General features: G+C 46.9%; 1 protein-coding gene across 1 annotated transcript in view; it reads right to left on the bottom strand.

Moving 5' to 3' along the window:
* The window catches only part of abch1 (ATP-binding cassette, sub-family H, member 1), a gene marked incomplete at its 5' end in the record, with an annotated part of 48,925 nt that overhangs the window by 6,633 nt on the left and 15,971 nt on the right, over positions 1-26,321 (bottom strand). The window contains 13 exon segments of the mRNA XM_045211618.1: positions 1,992-2,080; positions 2,765-2,835; positions 3,239-3,295; positions 3,706-3,755; positions 4,102-4,172; positions 10,102-10,202; positions 17,709-17,877; positions 18,745-18,841; positions 19,378-19,558; positions 20,519-20,593; positions 23,386-23,479; positions 24,599-24,624; positions 24,626-24,707. Coding sequence (XP_045067553.1) covers positions 1,992-2,080; positions 2,765-2,835; positions 3,239-3,295; positions 3,706-3,755; positions 4,102-4,172; positions 10,102-10,202; positions 17,709-17,877; positions 18,745-18,841; positions 19,378-19,558; positions 20,519-20,593; positions 23,386-23,479; positions 24,599-24,624; positions 24,626-24,707 — 1,163 coding nt within the window.

Here is a 26,321-nt window from a genome sequence, read left to right as displayed (position 1 = left end):
GAGACAGAGACAGAGACAGAGACAGAGACAGAGAGAGAGAGAGAGACAGAGAGAGAGAGAGAGAGAGAGAGAGAGAGAGAGAGAGAGAGAGACAGAGACAGAGACAGAGACAGAGACAGAGAGAGAGACAGAGACAGAGACAGGAGAAAGAGGGAGTAGGGAGAGAATAGTGGGACAGGAGAAAAGGAAGAGTAAAGGTGGGGAGAATAAAAAAAAAAGGATTTCTGAAAAACTGGCCCATGGGGATTTAACCAGATCTCCTGCTCATGATGAGCCAACTCCCACTAGTGGTCTGTACTGGTCAGTACATCGATAATGACCAGAAACTGTCAAAGCATCTCAAATGGAACCCTATTCCCTATATCCCTCACAAATGGAACCCTATTCCCTATATCCCTCACAAATGGAACCCTATTCCCTATATCCCTCACAAATGGAACCCTATTCCCTATATCCATCACAAATGGAACGCTATTCCCTATATCCATCACAAATGGAACCCTATTCCCTATATCCATCTCAAATGGAACCCTATTCCCTATATCCATCTCAAATGGAACCCTATTCCCTATTCCATCACAAATGGAACCCTATTCCCTATATCCATCTCAAATGGAACCCTATTCCCTATATCCATCTCAAATGGAACCCTATTCCCTATATCCCTCACAAATGGAACCCTATTCCCTATATCCCTCACAAATGGAACCCTATTCCCTATATCCCTCACAAATGGAACCCTATTCCCTATATCCCTCACAAATGGAACCCTATTCCCTATATCCATCTCAAATGGAACCCTATTCCCTATATCCATCTCAAATGGAACCCTATTCCCTATATCCATCTCAAATGGAATCCTATTCCCTATATCCATCTCAAATGGAACCCTATTCCCTATATCCATCTCAAATGGAACCCTATATCCATCACAAATGGAACCCTATTCCCTATATCCATCACAAATGGAACCCTATTCCCTATATCCCTCACAAATGGAACCCTATTCCCTATATCCATCACAAATGGAACCCTATTCCCTATATCCATCTCAAATGGAACCCTATTCCCTATATCCATCTCAAATGGAACCCTATTCCCTATATCCATCTCAAATTGAACCCTATTCCCTATATCCATCACAAATGGAACCCTATTCCCTATATCCATCTCAAATGGAACCCTATTCCCTATATCCATCTCAAATGGAACCCTATTCCCTATATCCATCACAAATGGAACCCTATTCCCTATATCCATCTCAAATGGAACCCTATTCCCTATATCCCTCACAAATGGAACCCTATTCCCTATATCCCTCACAAATGGAACCCTATTCCCTATATCCATCTCAAATGGAACCCTATTCCCTATATCCATCTCAAATGGAACCCTATTCCCTATATCCATCTCAAATGGAACCCTATTCCCTATATCCCTCACAAATGGAACCCTATTCCCTATATCCCTCACAAATGGAACCCTATTCCCTATATCCATCACAAATGGAACCCTATTCCCTATATCCATCTCAAATGGAACCCTATTCCCTATATCCATCTCAAATAGAACCCTATTCCCTATATCCCTCACAAATGGAACCCTATTCCCTATATCCCTCACAAATGGAACCCTATTCCCTATATCCATCTCAAATGGAACCCTATTCCCTATATCCTTCAAACTCAACTCTGGACCTTGAAGCCAGTTCCACTGGGGACTGATTTAGACCTGGGACACCAGCTGGGTGCAATTCATTATCAGGTAGAACAGACAACCAGCAGTACTCCGGACCTCGTAGGGTAAGAGTTGAATACCCCTGCCCTATATAGTGCACTACTTTTGACCAGGGCGCATAGTGGTGCGCTATATAGATAATAGGGTGGCATTGGGGACACTTGGGCCCTTGTCAAAAGTAGTACACTAAATAGGGTATAGGGTGACATTTGGGACAAAGATTGCTATCCACTTAATTAACTTTGACCTCTTACCTGCAACCCAGCACCTGTCCATTAGTCCCTCTTTCCTCTCTATCACGAAGGAGAGAGCCGTCAAGCCCACTGCCAGGTAGAAAGTGATGCTGTGTAGAGAGAGAAGGGAGGGGGAGAGAGATAAGAAGGGAGGGGGAGAGAGATAAGAAGGGAGGGGGAGAGAGAGAAGAAGGGAGGGGAAGAGAGAGAGAGAAGAAGGGAGGGGGAGAGAGAGAAGAAGGGAGGGGAAGAGAGAGAGAAGAAGGGAGGGGGGAGAGAGAAGATTGGAGGGGGAGAGAGAGAGAGAGAAGAAGGGAGGGAGGAGAGAGAGAGAAGAAGGGAGGGAGGAGAGAGAGAGAGAAGGGAGGGGAAGAGAGAGAGAGAAGAAGGGAGGGGAAGAGAGAGAGAGAAGAAGGGAGGGGGAGAGAGAGAAGAAGGGAGGGGAGATAGAGAGAAGAAGGGAGGGGGAGAGAGAAGAAGGGAGGGGGAGAGGGAGGAGAGAGAGAGGAGGAGGGGGAGAGAGAGAGAAGGAGGGGGAGAGAGAGAGAAGGAGGGAGGGGAGAGAGAGAGAAGGAAAAAGGGGAGAGAGAGAGAAGGAGGGAGAGAGGGGAGAGAGAAGGAGGGAGAGAGGGGAGAGGGGAGAGATTGAAGGGGATGGAGAAATAGGAGAGACAAGGAAAGGAGAGAAAGGGGGAAAAGAGAGAATAAAGACAGGAGAAAGACAGGATAAAAAGTAATACTACAGCTTTGTCTCAGTAATGCTGACTAGGTTCAGACGTGGACTGAATCTCTACCTCAGAACGGCTCCTGGTGTCACAAACGTGGTGAAGTCTGAGTTCAGGCTGCCATAGATGGGCTCCTCAAACTGGAAAGAGAAACGCGACAAAGAGAAATAGTGAGTTGAATATTTTACCCCCAGTGCACCGTGCATCTGTGTATTCATCAGGAACCAATGGAATGGACCATGGTTATACATTCAATAATGCAGGCTACATCACAGTCTTTTAAAAGGAATATGTGTGACTCTCTGGCCTTCATCAGAATCAATGGTCTTGGCAAGACAACATGTCGCTATAGCATAAAGAAGCTAGGTTAGCATCGAGGCTAGTGGATGTGGATGGCAGAATACTATCAACACAGGCTGTGCATCCCAAATGGCACCATATTCCCTACATAGTGCACTACTTTTTACCAGAGCCCTATGGGCCTTGGGAATAGGGTGCCATTTGGGATTCAGACAGGTTTTTAAGGGGTTATTCTTGTCATACCTTGACAGGAAGAGAGGCCAGGTAAGACATGCTCCCCATCTTATACTGGACGAAATCCTGAGGAGGGAACAGACAGTCTGTTTCAGTCCACTACTGGATGTAGTCTTGATCAACAGCTGGGGTGCATCTCAATAGTCTAAACAGGTGACTTCCTCACCTTGTCACATTTCCTTAATCTGCACTGATGTAAAAAAAAAAACTAGACAGTTGAAAGCTAATTCCCAGTAGGCATTGATTTGCCATGTTATTTTCATCCATGGTGTTTTTTAGATCAGTCCAGATGAGGGAGAAATACCCTGCTGCCATACAGTCAGTGTGTATTGGATTAAATTAGATGAAATAAAGATATCATCTGTATAAGTAAGATTTTGAAAGCCAGACGGCGCCATAAACAATAAAGAAACTTCACATTGAAGTAAAGAGCATGTAGATCTGCACTAAAGAAAGAACAGGGGACTCTGGTGTACCTCAAAGGCGTCTGCTAGTTTCTTCTGAAGCATCATGGCGATCTGTTGATCTGATGACAAAACACACTAGGTGAAAGGTGAAAACAATGTCATCATTATCAAGTCTATTATCGACTGAAAAACGCATTTGATTGATCAATTTAATAAACCTTTGTGTGTAATAAAAACCTCTCAAGTTTAACCAACATCTTTTAAAAATCATTAAAATGCCTTTTTCCAATCTCCATCATTCAGAAGACCCACACAGTTACACTACCACCTAGTGGTCAATTTCATAGCCAACGTCTCTATTGTATTGTATTCTGTTCTACCATTATCTATTCTATTCTAGTCTCTCTGAGGGTGAATTCTCTCACACATTGTCACATGCCAACAGACTGCGGAGTGAGAGCTTACTGGTCAGGTCCAGCCAGACGTGCACCGACCCTCCATCCACTTCCTCCTTAGAGACCTGGCGCTGGATCATCCTGCACAATACAACACACACCACAGAACAGAGACATGATACAGTAAGGATCCTGTACAATACAACACACACCACAGAGACATGATACAGTAAGGATCCTGTACAATTCAACACACACCACAGAACAGAGACATGATACAGTAAGGATCCTGTACAATTCAACACACACCACAGAACAGACATGATACAGTAAGGATCCTGTACAATACAACACACACCACAGAACAGAGACATGATACAGTAAGGATCCTGTACAATTCAACACACACCACAGAACAGACATGATACAGTAAGGATCCTGTACAATACAACACACACCACAGAACAGACATGATACAGTAAGGATCCTGTACAATACAACACACACCACAGAACAGAACAGACATGATACAGTAAGGATCCTGTCATGGGGCGGCAGGTAGCTTAGTGGTTAAGAGCGTTGTGCCAGTAACCAAAAGGTCGCTGGTTCTAATCCCTGAGCCGACTAGGTGAAAAATCTGTCGATGTGCCCTTGAGCAAGGCACTTTACCCTAATTGCTCCTGTAAGTCACTCTGGATGTAAATGTAATACAGAACAGAGACATGATACAGTAAGGATCCTGTACAATACAACACACACTGCAGAACAGAGACATGAGTACTTTATTGCTTGGTAACATTACAGGCATACATCACAAGACACAGTCCACTGATATTCAACATACCCTCCCCTCCATATGTATTTGGACAGTGAAGTTACAATTGTACATTTGGCTCTATACTCCAACAAATGTTTCATACGAGGCGACAGTACAGAAAGTCACCTTTTATTTGAGGGTATTCTCATACATATCTGTTTTACCGTTTAGAAATGAAAGCACTTTATGTATCTAGTCCCCCGATGTGAAGAAGTCATAAGTATTTGGACAAATGTACTCATAGTGTATTAAAGTAGTCAAAAGTTAAGTATTTGGTTCCATTTTCCTTGCACACAATGATGGTTTCCCTGGCATTCACATTTTTTGGGTCCAGGACTACGCTTAATCTGTGTCTGTCTGAGAAACCGGCCCACACAGTCGAAGAACATATTGGTGTATAATGTATACTCAACAAAAATATAAATGCAACATGCTAAATTTCAAAGATTTTACTGAGTTACAGTTCATATAAGGAAATCAGTCAATTAAAATAATTAATTAGGCCCTAATCTATGGATTTCACATGACTGGGAATACAGAGATGCATCTGTTGGTCAGATAACTTTTAAAAAAGTGTGACCACCATTTGCCTCATGCAGCGCGACACATCTCGTTCGCATAGAGTTGATCAGGCTGTTGATTGTGGCCTGTGGAATGTTGTCCCACTCCTCTTCAATGGCTGTGCGAAGTTGTTGGATATCGGCAGGAACTGGAACACACTGTCGTACACGTTGATCCAGAGCATCCCAAACATGCTCAACGGGTGACATGTCTGGTGAGTATGCAGGCCATGGATGAACTGGGACAGATTATTGCGACATGGGGCCGTGCATTATGATACTGAAACAATGATACTTAAGTGATGTGGCGGTGGATGAATGGCACGACAATGGGCCTCAGGATCTCGTTACGGTATCTCTGTGCATTCAAATTGCCATCGATAAAATGCAATTGTGTTCGTTGTTTGTAGGTTATGCCTGCCTATACCATAACCCCACTGCCACCATGGGGCACTCTGTTCACAACGTTGACATCAGCAAACCACTCACTCACATGACGCCATACATGTGGTCTGCGGTTGTGAGGCCGGTTGGACGTACTGCCAAATTCTCGAAAACAACACTGGAGGCGGCTTATGGTAGAGAAATTAACATTTAATTCTCTGGCAACAGCTCTGGTGGACATTCCTACAGTCAGCATGCCAATTGTACGCTCCCTCAAAACTTGAGACATCTGTGGCATTGTGTTGTGTTTCAAAACTGCACATTTTATTGTCCCCAGCACAAGGTGTAATGATCATGTTGGTTAATCAGCTTCTTGATATGCCACACCTGTCAGGTGGATGGATTATCTTGGCAAAGGAGAAATGCTCACTAACAGAGATGTAAACAAATTTGTACAACAAATCTGAAAGAAATAAGCTTTTTGTGCATATGGAACATTTCTGGGATCTTTTATTTCTGCTAAGGAAACATGGGACCAACACTTTACATGTTGCATTTATTTTGGTTCAGTGTAAGAAAACAACTTGAACTCCAGACAGTCACGAAGGTTTCAAATGATACATGTCTGGGGTTGCGTGTGACAGAACAAAGCTAAGTCTGAATCCCAAATGGCATCCTATTCCCTATATAGACCACTACTTTTGACCATCGCTATGGGACGCATCCTAAACCATTAAGCTACCTGACCAGCCCGTGTGTGTGTGTGTGTGTGTGTGTGTGTGTGTGTGTGTGTGTGTGTGTGTGTGTGTGTGTGTGTGTGTGTGTGTGTGTGTGTGTGTCATTCAGTGACATATAATTAGTACACAGATACACACTGACACAGACAGACATACTGGTGACTGTAGTGCTGTGATTGGCTCCTGAAGATATATTACTGTACCCTTCCTCACCACAGATAGTCATCGTCGCATGTTGATGACATCCCTGTGATTTGTGATTCAATGTGAGTGTGTGTGAATATGTGTGTGTTTGTATGTGTGCATGTGTCTCTCTGATAGATAATGGAACGCTTTCTGTCAGTCACATTGGCCACTTGAAGGTACATAGGTCTCCATTGCTCTAGGGATGAATCTAGACAATGACCTTGGTTTTACAATGGTGGCCTTAACCAACAGCATTGCAAGTCAATAGCTAGGTTTCCATCCAATTGGCGACAGATCTTCATGCGAATATCCTAAAATCAAATCAAATTTTATTTGCCACATGCGCCGAATACAACAGGTGTAGACATTACAGTGAAACGCTTACTTACAAGCCCTTAACCAACAATGGGGGGTACCGGTGCAGAGTCAATGTGCGGGGGCACCGGCTAGTCGAGGTAATTGAGGTAATATGTACATGTGGGTAGAGTTAAAGTGACTATGCATAAATAATAAACAGAGTAGCAGCAACGTAAAAGAGGGGGATGGGGTGGGGTGGCAGTGCAAATAGTCCGGGTAGCCATGATTAGCTGTTCAGGAGTCTTAAGGCTTGGGGGTAGAAGCTGTTAAGGAGCCTTTTGGACCTAGACTTGGCGCTCCAGTACCGCTTGCCGTGCGGTAGCAGAGAGAACAGTCTATGACTATGGTGGCTGGAGTCTTTGACAATTTTGAGGGCCTTCCACTGACACCGCCTGGTAGTAGAGGTCCTGGATGGCAGGAAGCTTGGCCTCAGTGATGTACTGGGCGTACGCACTACCCTCTGTAGTGCCTTGCGGTCGGAGGCCAAGCAGTTGCCATACCAGGCGGTGATGCAACCAGTCAGGATGCTCTCGATGGTGCAGCTGTATAACTTTTTGAGGATCTGAGGACCCATGCCAAATCTTTTCAGTCTCCTGAGGGGGAATAGGCTTTGTCGTGCCCTCTTCACGACTGTCTTGGTGTGTTTGGACCATGATAGTTTGTTGGTGATGTGGACACCAAGGAACTTGAAGCTCTCAACCTGTTCCACTACAGCCCCGTCGATGAGAATGGGGGCGTGCTCAGTCCTCTTTTTTTTTCCTGTAGTCCACAATCATCTCCTTTGTCTTGATCACGTTGAGGGAGAGGTTGTTATCCTGGCACCACACGGCCAGGTCTCTGACCTCCTCTCTATAGGCTGTCTCATCGTTGTTGGTGATCAGGCCTACCACTGTTGTGTTGTCAGCAAACTTAATGATGGTGTTGGAGTCGTGTGCGGCCATGCAGTCATGGGTGAACAGGGAGTACAGGAGGGGACTGAGCACGCACCCCTGAGGGGCCCCCGTGTTGAGGATCAGCGTGGCAGATGTGTTGTTACCTACCCTTACCACCTGGGGGCAGCCCGTCAGGAAGTCCAGGATCCTTAGCTTAGTGATGAGCTTTGAGGGCACTATGGTGTTGAACGCTGAGCTGCAGTCAATTAATAGCATTCTCACGTAGGTGTTCCTCTTGTCCATGTGGGAAAGGGTAGTGTGGAGTGCAATAGAGATTGCATCATCTGTGGATCTGTGGGGGCGGTATGCAAATTGGAGTGGGTCTAGGGTTTCTGGGATAATGGTGTTGATGTGAGCCATGACCAGCCCTACAGACGTGAGTGCTACGGGTCTGTAGTCATTTAGGCAGGTTATCTTAGTGTCCTTGGGCACAGGGACTATGGTGGTCTGCTTGAAACATGTTGGTATTACAGACTCAGTCAGGGACATGTTGAAAATGTCAGTGAAGACACTTGCCAGTTGGTCAGCACATGCTCGGAGTACACGTCCTGGTAATCCGTCTGGCCCTGCGGCCTTGTGAATGTTGACCTGCTTAAAAGTCTTACTCACATCGGCTACGGAGAGCGTGATCACATAGTCAACCGGAACAGCTGGTGCTCTCATGCATGCTTCATTGTTGCTTGCCTGGAAGCGAGCATAGAAGTGATTTAGCTCGTCTGGTAGGCTTGTGTCACTGGGCAGCTCATGGCTGTGCTTCCCTTTGTAGTCTGTAATAGTTTTCAAGCCCTGCCAAATCCGAGGAGTGTCTTTATCCGCATAAAGAAAATAATATTTCCCACGAGTGGTGTGATTCCACCAAACTGACTTGTTGTGGATAAAAGTCAGTCCATGATTACGTAGTTTTCATGTACTGAAAATTAATCTAAAAGTTCAATGCGTTTCCATCGAATTTTCAACTTTACCGATAGTTTTGTCACAAAAACTGTTGCGTTAAATCGCAAATGTGCCTCCTCTGGTCTTGGCACGTGCGCTCTAGATACAGAGTGGGTAGGATGTGTGGGTTGGCTAGTCTACATTATGAGATTATTATGGATAAGAGCAAGAATATTTTTATTTGTCAAACGGCAGTTAAGCATCGATCATCATGTCACCAGAATAAGACCCTAGATATTTATTGGAAAGGACCATCAAGCTCATCACCATGCACTTTCACCACCCTGTGAAGTTCATCATAACTTATTTCATCTGTAGCCTAATAAACTGCATGCTTTCCTGAGTCGTAGTGGGAGGACCACACAACATGTCATCCCGTGGCTCCAAGTTGACTTCTTATTGATGGTTATTATATCAATATTTGCGCATTTTACCGACACAAAAATGTCCCACCATGTCGAATGAACAAATGATCTGTCAGCATTTATAGAATTGTACCGGAACTAACTGTTTCCATCACAACCGTCATGATACATTCTTTAATATCTTTTTTATACGGTATGACTTTACTCACATAAAAACTGTGGATGGAAACCTGGTTATTGACAGTGTTTAAAAGAGAAGAGGAGAACAGAAGAGAAGAGAAGAGAAGAGAAGAGAAGAGAAGAGAAGAGAAGAGAAGAGAAGAGAAGAGAAGAGAAGAGAAGAGAAGAGAAGAGAAGAGAAGAGAAGAGAAGAGAAGAGAAGAGAAGAGAAGAACAAGGGAGAAGAGAACAGAAGAGAGGAGAACAGAAGAGAAGAGAAGAGAAGAGAAGAGAAGAGAAGAGAAGAGAAGAGAAGAGAAGAGAAGAGAAGAGAAGAGAAGAGAAGAGAAGAGAGAAGAACAATGGGAGAAAAACAAGGGGAGAAGAGAACAGAAGAGAGGAGAACAGAACAGAACAGAAGAGAAGAGAGGAGAACAGAACAGAACAGAAGAGAGGAGAACAGAAGAGAGGAGAACAGAACAGAACATAACGTAACAGAACAGAGGAGAACAGAAGAGAGGAGAACTTAACAGAAGAGAGGAGAACAGAAGAGAGGAGAACAGAGGAGAGGATAACAGAACAGAAGAACAAGGGGAGAAGATGAGACAAGACAAGAGACAGGTCCAGAGGTAGGGCTCACCTCTTGGTCAGGTAGCTGGTGAAATTCTTTCCAAACCCGATGACGCCCCAGTACTCTCCGTTATAGGCCCCTGCAAAAGCATCGGCGTGGGACAGGTTCACCTAGGGCAGGGAGGGACAGTGGACACCCTCAGTGACTATGGGACAGGTTCACCTAGGGCAGGAGGGACAGGGGACACCCTCAGTGACTATGGGACAGGTTCACCTAGGGAAGGGAGGGACAGGGGACACCCTCAGTGACTATGGGACAGGTTCACCTAGGGCAGGGAGGGACAGGGGACACCCTCAGTGACTATGGGACAGGTTCACCTAGGGCAGGGAGGGACAGGGGACACCCTCAGTGACTATGGGACAGGTTTAACTAGGGCAGGGAGGGACAGGGGACACCCTCAGTGACTATGGGACAGATTCACCTAGGGCAGGGGAGGGACAGGGGACACCCTCAGTGACTATGGGACAGGTTCACCTAGGGAAGGGAGGGACAGGGGACACCCTCAGTGACTATGGGACAGGTTCACCTAGGGCAGGGAGGGACAGGGGACACCCTCAGTGACTATGGGACAGGTTCACCTAGGGCAGGGAGGGACAGGGGAAACCCTCAGTGACTATGGGACAGGTTCACCTAGGGCAGGGAGGGACAGGGGACACCCTCAGTGACTATGGGACAGGTTCACCTAGGGCAGGGAGGGACAGGGGACACCCTAAGTGACTATGGCTAGGTCTTAAATTACACCCTATTGGTCCATCTAGTGCACTACTTTTGACCAGGAGGACAGTGTGACACCCTATTCCTCCATATAGTGCACTACGTCCCAGTGAGCACTGTCCAATGCCTATGTCCATTGATGTTGAAAAGACGTTGAAATTTGGTCAGTCCGCCCTGGCTTTGATTTCATCGACCACAGACGTCGTTTTCTGGTGACCTCTGTACCGGCCTTAATTTCAACGTCCACAGACATCCTGTCCAGCCTTGATTTGGCCCCCAAAAAGTGTACTGTACTGCACTGTACTCTACTCTACTGTACTGTGCTTTCCAACCTTGGGAAACATAGACATCTATGATTGGTTAAGATTTGGTCAGGTTCGGACCAACCAATTTTTTTTTATTTTTGGGGGGCGGAGTGCATTAGAATAATACCCAGCATGCTTTGCAAGTGTTCATGTTCAGATTTACATTTTGGTAATTTAGCAGACGCTCTTATCCAGAGACTTTCAGTCAATGCATTCAACTAAGGTAGATAAACAACCATATATTACAGTCAAAGCAAGAAAAAAAGCAAGGCTAAAATACATACACAAAAATCACGCATGACTGTAAGTCGCTTTGATAAAGCGCTGCTAAATGGCATATTATTTTATAAAATATTGAGTCACCTTGTCCTAAAGAGATTTACACAGTTAACAAAACGTCACGCCAGGGTAAGCCTACATGAAACACAGCCCTTATTCTAAGTGTTTCTAAAATCCCCTAAGGGAAAAATGAATGGTGGAAAAAATGATTGGAACCATTTCCCTGTTTGACAGCTAGGTTTTATGGGTATTATGACTCATAATGTGGTACTCTATACGTTGTGATGTCACGAGAGGCTGTGTCCTGGAGGACGTTACATCCCCCTGAGATGGCTGCAAACCCAGACAGCTATGGCTCCATCTGCTGGTATGGTCGGGAACTCCAACCCTCTATGGCCAATCTTCCCACGCAGCTGAAACCAATCAGGAGCTGATGAGCTGAAGGTTTGTTGAAGGGAAGAGACACGGTCTCGAGGCTGGGCTCTCTGGAGGACAAGAGTGCTGCACGTCCACTTCCATGAGGAATATAAGGATTTGGAGATACTTACCTTTGGGAAATACTCACCTTTGGATATATGCACCTGTGGAAATACGTGTGGGACATTTGGAAGGACGTTTGCTGGGTTGGCCACTAGCTGCAACACGGAATACAGTAAGACTGGGGAAAAGTTATTTGAGCGAGGGAGAGTTATGATTTTGGATGTGGAAGAGACATCCCTGAACTGTTAACCCGTAAAGAGCCACCAGAGAACAGAATTGTGTTGTACTTTCGTTAGTTTCCCAAGACCTTTAATAAAATCCTTGTTTTGGTTGAACCTGGTCTCCTTGCACTACTTGAGCAACCCCGCTGAAAGCTGTGTAGCCTCTCGTGACATCACAGATGGTGGAGAATACAGGCACGCTCAAGTGTTAATAGTGCATGTCAGAGGAGGATACCGAAGGTTTGATCACCCAGTTTTCCAAGTTGGCCGTAGGCTCCCGCCCGACTGAAATGGAGGACATATTGAAAGCCCTTGTTGCTGGCCAGCAAGCCCAGATGCAAGCAAACGTGGCTCTCTTGGAGGAGCAAAAGAAAGCCAACCTTCTGAAGGCAGAGGAATTGCAGTTGCAGAGACAGAGGGTGGTCCAAAATACCCCGCCCAATAAAGGCAAGTGACTTTATATCTAAGATGGGAGCTACCGATGACATTGAGGCATACCTGCATGCATTTGAGGCCACGGCCACTAGGGAAGCCTGGCCCAAGCAACAGTGGGTTGGTCTGTTAGCCCCCTTTCTAACCGGGGAATCGCTGAATGCTGTCCGGGACCTGGGCCCTGACCAGGTTACTGACTATGATGCCCTGAAGTCTGAGATCCTCAGCAGATATGGACTCACAAAGTTTGGTATGGCCCAGCGCTTTCACAGCTGGACCTTCCAACCAGACCAACCTCCTCGGGCGCAGATGCATGAACTTGTCCGAATCGCGAAGGAAATGGCTGGATCCGCAGAGGAATACAGCAGCGGCGGTGGTGGAGGCCGTTGTGGTGGATCGTTACCTACGCGCCCCTGCCTTATGAGGCAAAACGGTTCATCAGTCAACAGGCCTTGACCACGGCTGATCTGACCGTGGAAGCTGTGGAAAAGTACCAGGCCACAGCGGAGATGCTGAATGCTTCCCGAAAAGACCCCAGGAGGGCGGCCCCACCACAAATGGGAAGAACCCGTCCAAAGGACCCCAAGGTCTCGAACCCAGCCACGTCAGGACTTATCCCGGCTCCAGGGGGAGCCAGAAACCAGGCGGGTCCAAGAAGAGTACACCAGGAGGGGGAAACTCGACAGTGTTACCGGTGTGGGGGAGATGGGACATATCTCCTGGCAGTGTGGGAAACCAGCCGATGAACCTATGCCCACTGCGGAGTCCTCCAGCTCAGCACCCACACACCGTGTTGCCTCGCTCTTGGGAGTCGTAGATGGCGGCCCAGATCGACCCCCCACCTGCCCGGTAACTGTGAATCACCATGATGTGGAGGCCTTACTGGATTCTGGTAGCCGGGCCACCCTGGTGCGTAAGGATTTGGTGGGCCCAACGTGTCTGACCCCCGGGAAAGTCCTCCCAGTTTCCTGTGTCCATGGGGACACCAGAGAATACCCCATTACTGAACTTACAATGACCAGCACACGGGGAACCATACACACGACGGCGGGGTGGTTGATTCCCTCCCCGTCCCTGTCCTAATTGGACGAGACTGCCCAGCCTTTACCCACTCTGGAGAGAGTCTCAGGAGAGGATAAACCGAGTACCTCGGAAACGGAGAGGCAAGACTCATCCTGGGAAGGCTCCGGTGCAATCCTCCGAGTTACTCACTCCCGCCCGGGCTCTGATAGGGATGGCAGGTGCCCAGACCGACACCGAGACTGGTCCGGATACGGGAGAAGAGAACGCAGCCCAGGAAAGTGCTCCGTTCTCCAGTGAAGAAGACGTCCCAGGCACCCAAGAGCTTCCCCCTTCACAGGCCAGTATGGTACGGCTCAATTACAAGATCCTACTCTTGCAAATGCCTTAAGAAATGTGCAGGTATTAGAAGGTGTAGTGTTAGGTGATAAGACAACCCCTACTTACCCCCATTTCGCAGTAAACCGGGGTTAGTATATCAGATAGTCAAGAAAAATGAGGAAGTGCATGAACAGCTCCTCGTGCCACAGCCCTATCGGGCCACAGTACTCAACCTAGCCCACACACACCCGCTAGGGGCCCACTTGGGGGTAGAGAAGACTAAGGAAAGAATCATGCAACGTTTCTTTTGGCCAGGAGTACACAAAGAGATAGAGAACTACTGCCGTAAGTTGCCCTGAGTGTCAGCAGGTTGCGCCAAAGCCCACATATAGAAACCCGCTCATTCCCTTGCCCATTATCGAAACTCCTTTTGAGAGGATTGGATTAGACATAGTCGGGCCCTTACCGAAAAGTGCCAGGGGACATCAATACATTCTGGTCATTCTGGACTATGCGTCCCGGTACCCGGAGGCCATTCCGCTGAGGAAGGCTACATCCAGACAAATCGCCAAGGAGCTGTTCCGTCTCTCAACTAGTCTGGGAATCCCAAAAGAGATATTGACGGACCAAGGGACTCCATTCATGTCCAGGGTGATGAAAGAACTCTGTGCTTTACTGAAAATCAAACAGCTGAGAACCTCGGTCTACCACCCCCAGACAGATGGCCTAGTCGAACGTTTTAACAAAACACTAAAATCCATGCTGCGGAAAGCGGTAGGGGAAGATGGGCGCAACTGGGATCAGCTGTTACCATACATATTATTTTGCAGTGAGAGAGGTACCTCAGTCTTCTACTGGTTTTTCACCCTTTGAGCTCTTGCTTTCCTACAGACCCAGAGGACTGCTCGACATCGCCAAGGAGGCCTGGGAGGAGCAGCCATGCCAACAGCGGACACTGATCGACCATGTAGGGGCTATGAGGGAGAGAATGAAGGCCATCTATCCCATGATGCGGGAACACCTGGAGGCCAGTCAGCGGCAACAGCAAGCCTCCTACAACAGATCTGCTCAACCCAGGGAGTTTAAGCCGGGGGACAGAGTGCTGGTCCTGGTGCCAACCGTTGAGTGCAAATTCCTGGCAACCTGGCAAGGACCATATGAGGTCATTGAACGCATGGGAGAAGTAAACTACAAGGTGAGGCAACCAGATAAAAGGAAAACTGAGCAGATTTATCATGTTAACCTTTTAAAGAAGTGGCACGCCAGAGAGGCGCTGTTCAGCTCTCTACCCCCACAGAGACCCAGGAACCGGCGCGAGAAGAGGTTCAGCTGGGTCCAAATCTGTCCCCACATCAACGACAGATGGCCCTGGAACTCGTGGAGCAGAACCAGGATGTCTTCTCCTCCCTTCCCGGTCACACAGAGGTGGTCCAACATGAGATCCGCACCATGCCTGGCCGAACGGTAAACCAGCGCCCGTACCGCGTGCCAGAGGCTCGTAAAGTGGTTATACAGAAGGAGGTAAGGAAGATGCAGGAGTTGGGAGTAATCGAAGAGTCCCACAGTGCCTGGGCAAGTCCCATCGTACTAGTTCCCAAGCCAGACGGTTCAGTACGATTTTGTAATGACTATCGAAAGTTGAATGAAGTGTCTGAATTTGATGCATACCCAATGCCTCGTGTCGATGATTTAATAGACTCCTTGGGGCATGCTCGTTTCCTAACCACTCTTGATCTCACAAAAGGCTACTGGCAGGTGCCCCTTGACCCCCGGCGTCTAAGGAGAAGACAGCCTTTGCCACCCCGGAGGGGCTCTACCAGTATACCCGACTTCCGTTTGGTCTCCACGGGGCACCTGCCACGCTCCAACGCCTGATGGATCGAGTCCTTGCGCCCCACAAGAGGTACGCAGCGGCTTATTTGGATGATGTTGTTATACAAAGTCAGGATTGGGCCAGCCACCTACCCCGGGTACAAGCGGTGCTGGATTCGCTCAGGGAAGCAGGGCTCACGGCAAACCCGAAGAAGTGCAAGGTGGCCTTCAGTGAGACAAACTACCTGGGGTACACCATTGGGCGGGGGTTGGTCAAACCACAGGAAGCCAAACTGCAGGGGCCATACAGGACTGGCCGCAGCCCATCAACAAGAAGCAAGTAAGGTCATTTTTGGGCCTCGCTGGCTACTATAGACGCTTTATTGCAGATTTTGCTACCATAGCTGCACCGTTGACGGAGCTGACGACCAAACGCCACTCACGAATGGTGAAGTGGAACCCTGCGGCGGAGGCGGCTTTCCTCAACCTGAAGCGAGCACTCTGCTCCAGTCCGATCCTGGTGGCACCAGACTTCAAGAAGGAATTCATTGTCCAAGCGGATGCTTCGGAGGTGGGTCTGGGTGCTGTCCTCACCCAGGCACATGACGGTGAAGAACATCCCATTCTCTACCTAAGCAGAAAGTTACTTCCAAGAGAGAAGAACTATTCAACGGTGGAGAAAGAATGTCTGGCTGTAGTCTGGGCCCTGGAGTCCCTTCTGGTTCTATCTCCTGGGCCGACGTTTTCAGGGTGGTATCTGATCACGCCCTCTGCAGTGGATGGCCAAGAACAAGGAATCAAACAGTAGAGTAACCAGATGGTTTTTGAGCTTGCAACCGTTTAACTTTTCTGTTGTCCACAGGGCTGGCAAGCACCACGGCAATGCGGACGCCTCTCCCGGCGTGATGCCTTCTTCGCTGCCTTTACCCCCGACGAGGACGTCGGTCCCGAGGAGGGGGATGTGTGATGTCACGAGAGGCTGTGTCCTGGAGGGACGTTACATCCCCCTGAGATGGCTGCAAACCCAGACAGCTATGGCTCCATCTGCTGGTATGGTCGGGAACTCCAACCCTCTATGGCCAATCTTCCCACGCAGCTGAAACCAATCAGGAGCTGATGAGCTGAAGGTTTGTTGAAGGGAAGAGACACGGTCTCGAGGCTGGGCTCTCTGGAGGACAAGAGTGCTGCACGTCCACTTCCATGAGGAATATAAGGATTTGGAGATACTTACCTTTGGGAAATACTCACCTTTGGATATATGCACCTGTGGAAATACGTGTGGGACATTTGGAAGGACGTTTTGCTGGGTTGGCCACTAGCTGCAACACGGAATACAGTAAGACTGGGGAAAAGTTATTTGAGCGAGGAGAGTTATGATTTTGGATGTGGAAGAGACATCCCTGAACTGTTAACCCGTAAAGAGCCACCAGAGAACAGAATTGTGTTGTACTTTCGTTAGTTTCCCAAGACCTTTAATAAAATCCTTGTTTTGGTTGAACCTGGTCTCCTTGCACTACTTGAGCAACCCCGCTGAAAGCTGTGTAGCCTCTCGTGACATCACAACGTCCTTTAGACATAATTTTGCTCACTGGGTTTTGACCAGGAGGACAGTGGTAGATACTCAAACTGTTTCAGCGAACTGTAATAACAAAACACACAATTCCTTTCAAAAGGTGAATTATGGAGTTAGCTCTGAAAGTGCTTTTGCTTGACTTATTTCAAACAGACACACAGCACATGAACGTGTTCTTAGAAAAATAAAGAGCAGAGAAGAAGTGAAACCAGCCACCTCGAGGTAAACAGGGAGTGTAGAGTGCAACTCTGGTTACTTCCTCTTTTTAGGTCGTGCCCCTCCCCTCCACAACAAACTCCATCTGACCCCTTAATAACTAACAAACAGACATTTAGTTTGCCTCCAGACTGAAACAGGAACGGACTACCTGAACTTGTCCAATAAGAAACACCTGTTTTTCCTTTTCCGTTGCAAAATGCTTTGCACTAATGAATGCCACCCAGTTGATTGGTCCAGTACCTGTTGCACACTGGAGTTGTCCAGGAAGGAGAGCAGGGATTGGCTGAAGGAGCTGGAGGAGGTCTCATTGTTGACCACTGCCACCTGTATTCCTTTGGGGTCTCCTCCGATACACAGACACATCAGAGAGATCTGGATGACTGGCAGCAGGAACTGGAAACACAGGGACCTGGACAGATACCAGACATTGGTTCAAATACTATCTTCATTCTACTACTCCCCTTCATCAGCATCCTCTGCCCCCACCTCTTCATCCTCATTATAATCATTATCATACTCACCACCACCACCACCACCCTTCATCCTCACCACCACCATCACCACCCTTCATCCTCACCCCCACCACCCTTCATCCTCACCACCACCATCACGACCCTTCATCCTCACCCCCACCACCCTTCATCCTCACCACCACCATCACCACCCTCTATCCTCACCACCACCATCACCACCCTTCATCCTCACCCCCACCACCCTTCATCCTCACCACCACCACCCTTCATCCTCACCACCACCATCACCACCCTTCATCCTCACCCCCACCACCCTTCATCCTCACCACCACCATCACGACCCTCTATCCTCACCCCCACCACCCTTCATCCTCACCACCACCATCACGACCCTTCATCCTCACCACCACCACCCTTCATCCTCACCACCACCATCACCACCCTTCATCCTCACCCCCACCACCCTTCATCCTCACCACCACCATCACGACCCTCTATCCTCACCACCACCACCCTTCATCCTCACCACCACCATCACCACCCTTCATCCTCACCCCCACCACCCTTCATCCTCACCACCACCATCACGACCCTCTATCCTCACCACCACCACCCTTCATCCTCACCACCACCATCACCACCCTTCATCCTCACCCCCACCACCCTTCATCCTCACCCTCTATCCTCACCACCACCACCCTTCATCCTCACCACCACCATCACCACCCTTCATCCTCACCCCCACCACCCTTCATCCTCACCACCACCATCACCATCCTCACCACCACCATCACCATCCTCACCCGGGCATCCTCTTCATCCTCACTGTGGTCTTGATAATCAGAGCTGCGATGTTCCTCCACTTTGGCATCACATGCCTGACTCGTACCTTCCAGTCCACTACACACACACACACACACACACACACACACACACACACAGTTTTAGTTTTAGCAGCAATGTTCAGCGATGTTCGTCTACAGTAAATTATTCCATGCCATCACAACATACAAATCGTTGAGCTACTTTTGCAGTGTTCATACAACCCTAGATTTAACCTGAGTATATACAGTGTAGTGTCCATACAACCCTACATTTACCTGAGTATATACAGTGTAGTGTCCATACAACCCTACATTTACCTGAGTATATACAGTGTAGTGTCCATACAACCCTACATTTACCTGAGTATATACAGTGTAGTGTCCATACAACCCTACATTTACCTGAGTATATACAATGTAGTGTCCATACAACCCTACATTTACCTGAGTATATACAGTGTAGTGTCCATACAACCCTACATTTACCTGAGTATATACAGTGTAGTGTCCATACAACCCTACATTTACCTGAATATATACAGTGTAGTGTCCATACAACCCTACCTTTACCTGAATATATACAGTGTAGTGTCAATACAACCCTACATTTACCTGAATATTTGGGCAGCTCTTCTACTGGTCCCGGTCCGGCTCCCAGGATTGGTTGACTCTCGTCCCGGCTGCTCTCGAATGATTGGCTGCTCTCTAGGACCCCGCCCTGAGGCGAGGTGCTGTGTTTGGAGCTCACCTGGTCTGACGTCTCACACAGCTGCAGGAAGGCTTTCTCCAGGGTCTGCAGTGGGTGGATGGGGCAGCAGGGGAAATAGACAACACAGTCAATTGAACACACTGATAACACAGTCAAGGGTTTATATGATCACTGGTCAACACAGAAAGCAGTCAACACACAAAGCAGTCAACACAGTCGGACATCTCACACAGCTGTAGGAAAGCTTTCTCCAGAGTCTGCAGTGGGTGGGTGGATGGTAGGCGAAGCAATAGGGTCAATGTCGGCTACTGTTAACAGGACTGTTGTCTAGTGGTGATAAAGGGCTACTGTTAACAGGACTGTTGTCTAGCGGTGATAAAGGGTTACTGTTAACAGGACTGTTGTCTAGTGGTGATAAAGGGCTACTGTTAACAGGACTGTTGTCTAGTGGTGATAAAGGGCTACTGTTAACAGGACTGTTGTCTAGTGGTGATAAAGGGCTACTGTTAACAGGACTGTTGTCTAGTGGTGATAAAGGGCTACTGTTAACAGGACTGTTGTCTAGTGGTGATAAAGGGCTACTGTTAACAGGACTGTTGTCTAGTGGTGATAAAGGGCTACTGTTAACAGGACTGTTGTCTAGTGGTGATAAAGGGCTACTGTTAACAGGACTGTTGTCTAGTGGTGATAAAGGGCTACTGTTAACAGGACTGTTGTCTAGTGGTGATAAAGGGCTACTGTTAACAGGACTGTTGTCTGGTGGTGATAAAGGGCTACTGTTAACAGGACTGTTGTCTAGTGGTGATAAAGGGCTACTGTTAACAGGCAGAAAAGTCAACTGTACACAAAGACAACACAGTCCAGGGTTAAAACAGTCAGTCATCAACACAGTTACAGTCAAACAGTCCAAGGTTAAAACGGTCAGTGGTCAACATTGTTAGTAGTCACCATCGTTACCATTTCAAACAGCTGACCACACTATTAGCCAACAGCAATGGTCGACCTCAACTCTGTTGGCTGTCAACTCCGTTGTAGGGTACTCACCGGTGCATTGTGCTGTTTCATCATGGCTTCTGGAAGTCCCTCGGCCAACAGTCGGCCATTCCTCATCAGACCCACCTGGAGAGATAGGAAACAGCAGGGTCATTCTGGAGTTTTGAGGAAGGAGGCAAGGAGAGAGGATGCGAGGAATCAAGGAAAGATTAATTAAGAAATAGCCTTAGTCATAAATGTGCCTGTAGGACAGGTTTTAGTGTGAAAGGTGAGGATGGGTTTTAGTGTGACAGAGATCTCTGGCTCACAGTATAATTATATCATTAACGTCCTGTGGTGAAGGCTTGGCTCAGGGCCAGTCATCATGTCACCTTTGTCCTGGTTTGTTTTCTCTCTCTGTGAACACTGCAGCCATGTAGCTACTGAGACAGGGGCCTAGTTAAGTATTTTGCCACCTCAGTAGTTGGAATCATATCAAACATTGTTAAAAAGTCATCACATTGGGTGATACACAACTCGCTCACTGTAAACTTTTGCCCCAGATCTAGTACAGACTGAATAAAGATATTGTTAAAATAGTGGCTATAGAGTCGCTATCCTCCATCAATCTTCCATCACCTTTCAGTTGTATATCTCCCTTAAATGTGTCTTTCCTGTTAAACTGTCTGTTTTTCCAAATGTGTTTACAATCAAATTTCGCCTCATTTATGAAGTTGGCTTTTGATTTTCTTAGCTGTGAGATTACCTTGTTTCTCAGCCCTCTGAACAGCAGTCTGTCAACATGTAGTCCATTTTTTACTCAGCCCTCTGAACAGCAGTCTGTCAACATGTAGTCCAGTTTTTACTCAGCCCTCTGAACAGCAGTCTGTCAACATGTAGTCCAGTTTTTACTCAGCCCTCTGAACAGCAGTCTGTCAACATGTAGTCCAGTTTTTCTCTCTTTCTTTTTATTGGACCCTGATTTTACCACAGGGTGTCATTTTCCCAAGGTGGGTTATTCTTTCTCTTTGTCTTACATGTAATTGTCTTAGTATACTTTTCTTTTTAGATTAGTGAGCATTGTTGTTATTATGTCACAATTATTTAAATTGAATCTCTGTTTTTTGTAAGCTTTCTTGCAATCAGAGTTAAATTATGATCTGATAGCTCAGTTATCAATTTTTGTTTGATTATTCTCGCCGGTTTATATCGAAAATATTAGGTCTAATGAAGTATTTGCTGATTTTGTTATCTGCATTGGGCCATTGTCACGGATACAGCCGAAGCTGCCCCTCCTCCTTGCTCGGGCAGGCTTCGGCGTTCGTGTCACCGGAGTACTAGCTGCCACCGATCCATGTTTCTGTGTCACACTAGTCCTGTCTTTATTATTCACACCTGTTACTCATTAGGCTTATTAGTTTCCCTATATTACCTCTGTTTTCCCTCCTGGGTTTGTGCGTGATTGTTCGTTGTTACGTCGTCTGTTGAGCTGTTGTTTTTGCTCTTCCTGTGTGGAGGGTTTGCTATTGTTTACTTTGTGTTTAGTAAAGCCATACTTTGCTCAGTTCTGTGTCCTGCGCCTGATTCCGTTTCCCCACTTCACCCAGACGCTGACAGCTGTTGACAAACTGATGATCAATAAGGTGTTTATTATGAAGTCATCTATTCCCTATATAGTGCACTACTTTTGACGAGAGCCCTATGGGTCCTGGTCAAAAGTAGTGCACTATAACAATAATATGGTGCCATTTGGAACGTAGAGAGAGTCTTATCAGTGTGTTTCGAATAAATATATTTTTTGAGTGTGAGAAGCTAAAAGGAGAATTCAGTACTATCCACTTCACACTACTTTCACTTCTGCCTTAGTGGCCAAGCATGATGTTGGAACTGGCAACAATAGAGAAGTGAGATCTGATCCGTCGCTCTGGTTAAGAGCATCTGCTAAATGACTAAGATGTAAATGTAAAAATTACCTATTGATACAGCTCTATGTGGGGTAAAGGTAATCTATATCTATTGTGCATCCCAAATGGCACCCAATTCCCTATTTAGTGCACTACTTTTGACCAGGGCGCATAGTGGCACTTAACCAGATATACTGTAAAAGACTTTGTCCTTTGGTATTCTGTACATATTCACATCTTAACAGTTCTTTACAGACAATCTACTGTATATTCTTACTGTATGTTTATTTTGACCTGCTTATGAATCTGCTCATGAATCGGCTCATGAATCTGTTAGGAGTATATTACGAGCACACATATGGATCTCAAACAACCAATGTTTGCTCAAATGAAGCTCTAAGAAGACATGAAAACATATGGCATGTAAAGACAGTAGTTAATTGTCCGTGTGGTACAGGACCAACACATCCACTCAGTGCTGCATCCTTCATGTTTGTTCCCTTCACCGCTCTTTCACATTTAATTTCCTCACTGAGGAAAAAAAAGGCTGTTCAGAAGCAAACATCATCTCAGAGGAAAACCGGGAAAAAGGTTTTACAGTAACCTAATCTGTAGATTTACAGAGCAGTAGCTCCCTAGGCGTTAGACTTTGAACCAGCCAGGATAGGGGAGTGAATACTGCCAGTCTGATGGAGTACATGGGGCCATATAACTGGAAGTGTGTTCTGATTGAAGACAAGCCAACCAGACCATTGACGCTGTGATACACACACGCAGACCCATAGTCCACCTCTTCCCCCCTTTCTAAAAAGGTGACACACAGAAGAACTAGAGGAACTATCAAAGGACCCATTGTTTCTCAGTGGAGGGGACCTCATTAATGCCTGCTCATAAAGTATTTATGGAGTGACGGTCAGTTGGGCTGTGTTTCCCCTTTTCCTCTTGTCAACAGATAAACAAGGCACATCGTTCACAGAGGAGCATTTAACAAAAGGACAGTGTGTGTGTGTGTGTGTGTGTGTGTGTGTGTCTTACCACATTGGCTTGCCTGGCCTCCTCTATGTAGTGAGTGGTGATGACGACCGACACTTTTCCAGTTTTCACAATATCTACTAGATGCTGCCAGATCCTACAGGGACATGACACAACTCAGTTTAAGGGCAACATCCTATTGGCGTCCCCAAATGGCACCCTATTCCCTATAAAGTGCACTACTTAAGTATTGCACTATAAGGCTGATGTGTCCAGACCAGCCATTTATCACCAGATGGGATACAGAATGGGTTTGATATTATAGGATAATGTTGTTTACAGTATGGATATTTTAAATGCATTATAGTATTGTACTGTGGTGTGATTACTGAACGTATGATTGGATTTTTCATGTTTCTTATTGATTATATTCCAAAGTACAGTACTGATGCAACCCCTGTGATAAGAACCTATGACATTCTTGTGTGATAAAACCCAATAAAATCATTAAAATAAAACGTATTGCACTATATAGGTAATGTGCGATTTGGGACATGGCGCTACCATACCTGGAGTAGTCGAGATACAAAGAGAAAGTGTGCAAATGTGATAATCTAGTGCACAACAAGACTGTGTGTTCCCACTGAGCTAAAGCCTAGGCATTAGCTCGGGGAGCTAACACACGTCTCAAGGTCCTAATCAAGGTTACTCATCACACGAGTGCGGTTTGGGCGAACCACCTGTCACACAAAGAATAACCTAACAATGTGCTGATATGGGCCCTGGTAGTGCACTATGAAGGGTATAGGGTGCTATTTGGGACACACCTTTAATCTTATGACCTGCCTGGGATTACCCTGGCTAGACTCTGATTTGGCTGGGCTTTGTAACAGAGCACTGGTACTATTACACAATTAGATTACACACCCAGATACTTCCAACAGGACTTATACACTCATTCTGAATGAGAGACAATATGGTTTCTGTAATGGGGGGCAGAGAGTTGTATTTGACAGGTTAAGAGTGTTTGAGCGAGAGTGTTGTTCATAAACTGCTATGTTATCTTAAGATTGTATATGAGATTCATTATATTGGATGTAAATGGGGGAAATGTGAAGCAGGTGAATTGTTGTAGAAGGGTGTGTGTGTGTGTGTGTGTGTGTATGTGTGTGTGTGTGTGTGTGTGTATGTGTGTGTGTGTGTATGTGTGTGTGTGTGTGTGTGTGTGTGTGTGTGTGTGTGTGTGTGTGTGTGTGTGTGTGTGGTCAATACATACTTGGCTCTCAGCACAGGGTCCACCCCCGACTGTGGGTTCATCCAGAATCAATAACTGGGGGTTTTGAAGTAAGGCTGCTCCTAGAGAAACCCTCCGTTTCTGCCCTCCGCTGTAAACACACACACACACACACACGTTACATAAAACACCTGATATACTCTGTTATTTATCTGATCCATCGAGCTGCCATTGTTTGACTTGCATCACCCTCACTGGTTTGCCTCTCAGTGTAATGCAGTGTGTGTGTTAGCTGGGCTGGCAAGGCAGAGAAACCCTTCAAGACTAACCTGCCTGTTCCGATGAGAGAATGGGATAAGCTCTCTCTTGAGAAAGATACCCCCACCACAAGCGTGTCAGACCAGACCTCTTCATTATACAACCCCACAGACGAGCAACCCCAAGCGGAAAGTCAACCTCCCAGCACAGAGGACTACTCCCTCATCGAAATGAAGGATAGATTCACCCAGCTGGAGGTAAGGCAGGTGGAGCTGGAACAGCAGGTGAACACACTCCAGTCAGCACAAAAAATTGTCCAGCTCAACAACACCCCCTCAACCAGACCCAGAGAGGTGGAGGTGTAGAGAGACATGTCTGCACTCTGGACTGTGGTGAGACAACATCAACAGGAGAAAGAGCAGGAGAAGAACAGAGCACTAGAGGAGAGGATCAGAGTGCTGGAGGAGAAGGTGAGAACGATGACGGGTGACAGAGAACAACCCATTAGAGAGCTGGCCACCCCCGCAGAGAAGCCAGCAGAACAGCCCACCTCAGATCCTGGCCAAAGTCTCGACACCGCAGCAGAACAGTCCACCCTAGACCCTGACCATAGCCTCGACATCACAGCTGGACAAACAAATGAAGAACCCCAAGCCCAGGGGATACCACCCCCTCTGAGCACCCCCCCAAATACAGTGTCTAAACTCTGGTGTCCAAACACCCAGCGCGCCCTAGACCTTCTGTCTAAGGACCGACTAGGATCACCCAGCCACATAATAATACACACAGGCACAAATGACCTGAGAGCACAGCAGGAAAGGGTGGCCACAGCACTCAAGGGAGTGATTGAAAAAGCTTCTTCTACTTTCCCCAACACACAAGTGGTTATCTCCACCCTGCTACCACGACAAGACTTCCACCCTGCTTCCATACAGCGGGTAAATGCAAGTATTTCCTGTGACTGTGCCTCAAAACCAAATGTTTACCTGGCCCACCACTCCACCCTGGACTTGAACAGCCTTTAGGACCAGGTCCACCAGAAATACAGACACTGTCATCCTACAAGAAACATGATATAGAGGAGATGGACCCACTGGTTGCCCTCTAGATTACAGAGAGAGCTGGTAGTTCCATCCACCAAACTACCAGGTGTGAAACAGGGAAGCGACTCAGGGGTATGCTAATTTGGTATAGAGCAGACCTAACTCACTCTATTAAATTAATCAAAACAGGAACATTATACATTTGGCTAGAAATTCAAAAGGATATGATATCAACAGAGAAAAATGTCCTCCTGTGTGCTATCTATATCCTCCCACTAGAATCCCCCATACTTTAATGAAGACAGCTTCTCCACCCTGGAGGAGGAAATCAATCATTTCCAGACCCAGGGACATGTACCTAGTCTGTTGTGACCTAAATGCCAGAACTGGACAAGAACCTGACACCCTCAGCACAAAGGGGGGACAAACACATAGATGGAGGTGACAGCATTCACTCCCCTATA

This window comes from Coregonus clupeaformis, chromosome 37 (genome assembly GCF_020615455.1).
Source record: "Coregonus clupeaformis isolate EN_2021a chromosome 37, ASM2061545v1, whole genome shotgun sequence".
Taxonomy (NCBI): domain Eukaryota; kingdom Metazoa; phylum Chordata; class Actinopteri; order Salmoniformes; family Salmonidae; genus Coregonus; species Coregonus clupeaformis.
Note: the sequence above shows the minus strand (reverse complement) of the source record. Positions and strands in the feature narration are given on the sequence as shown.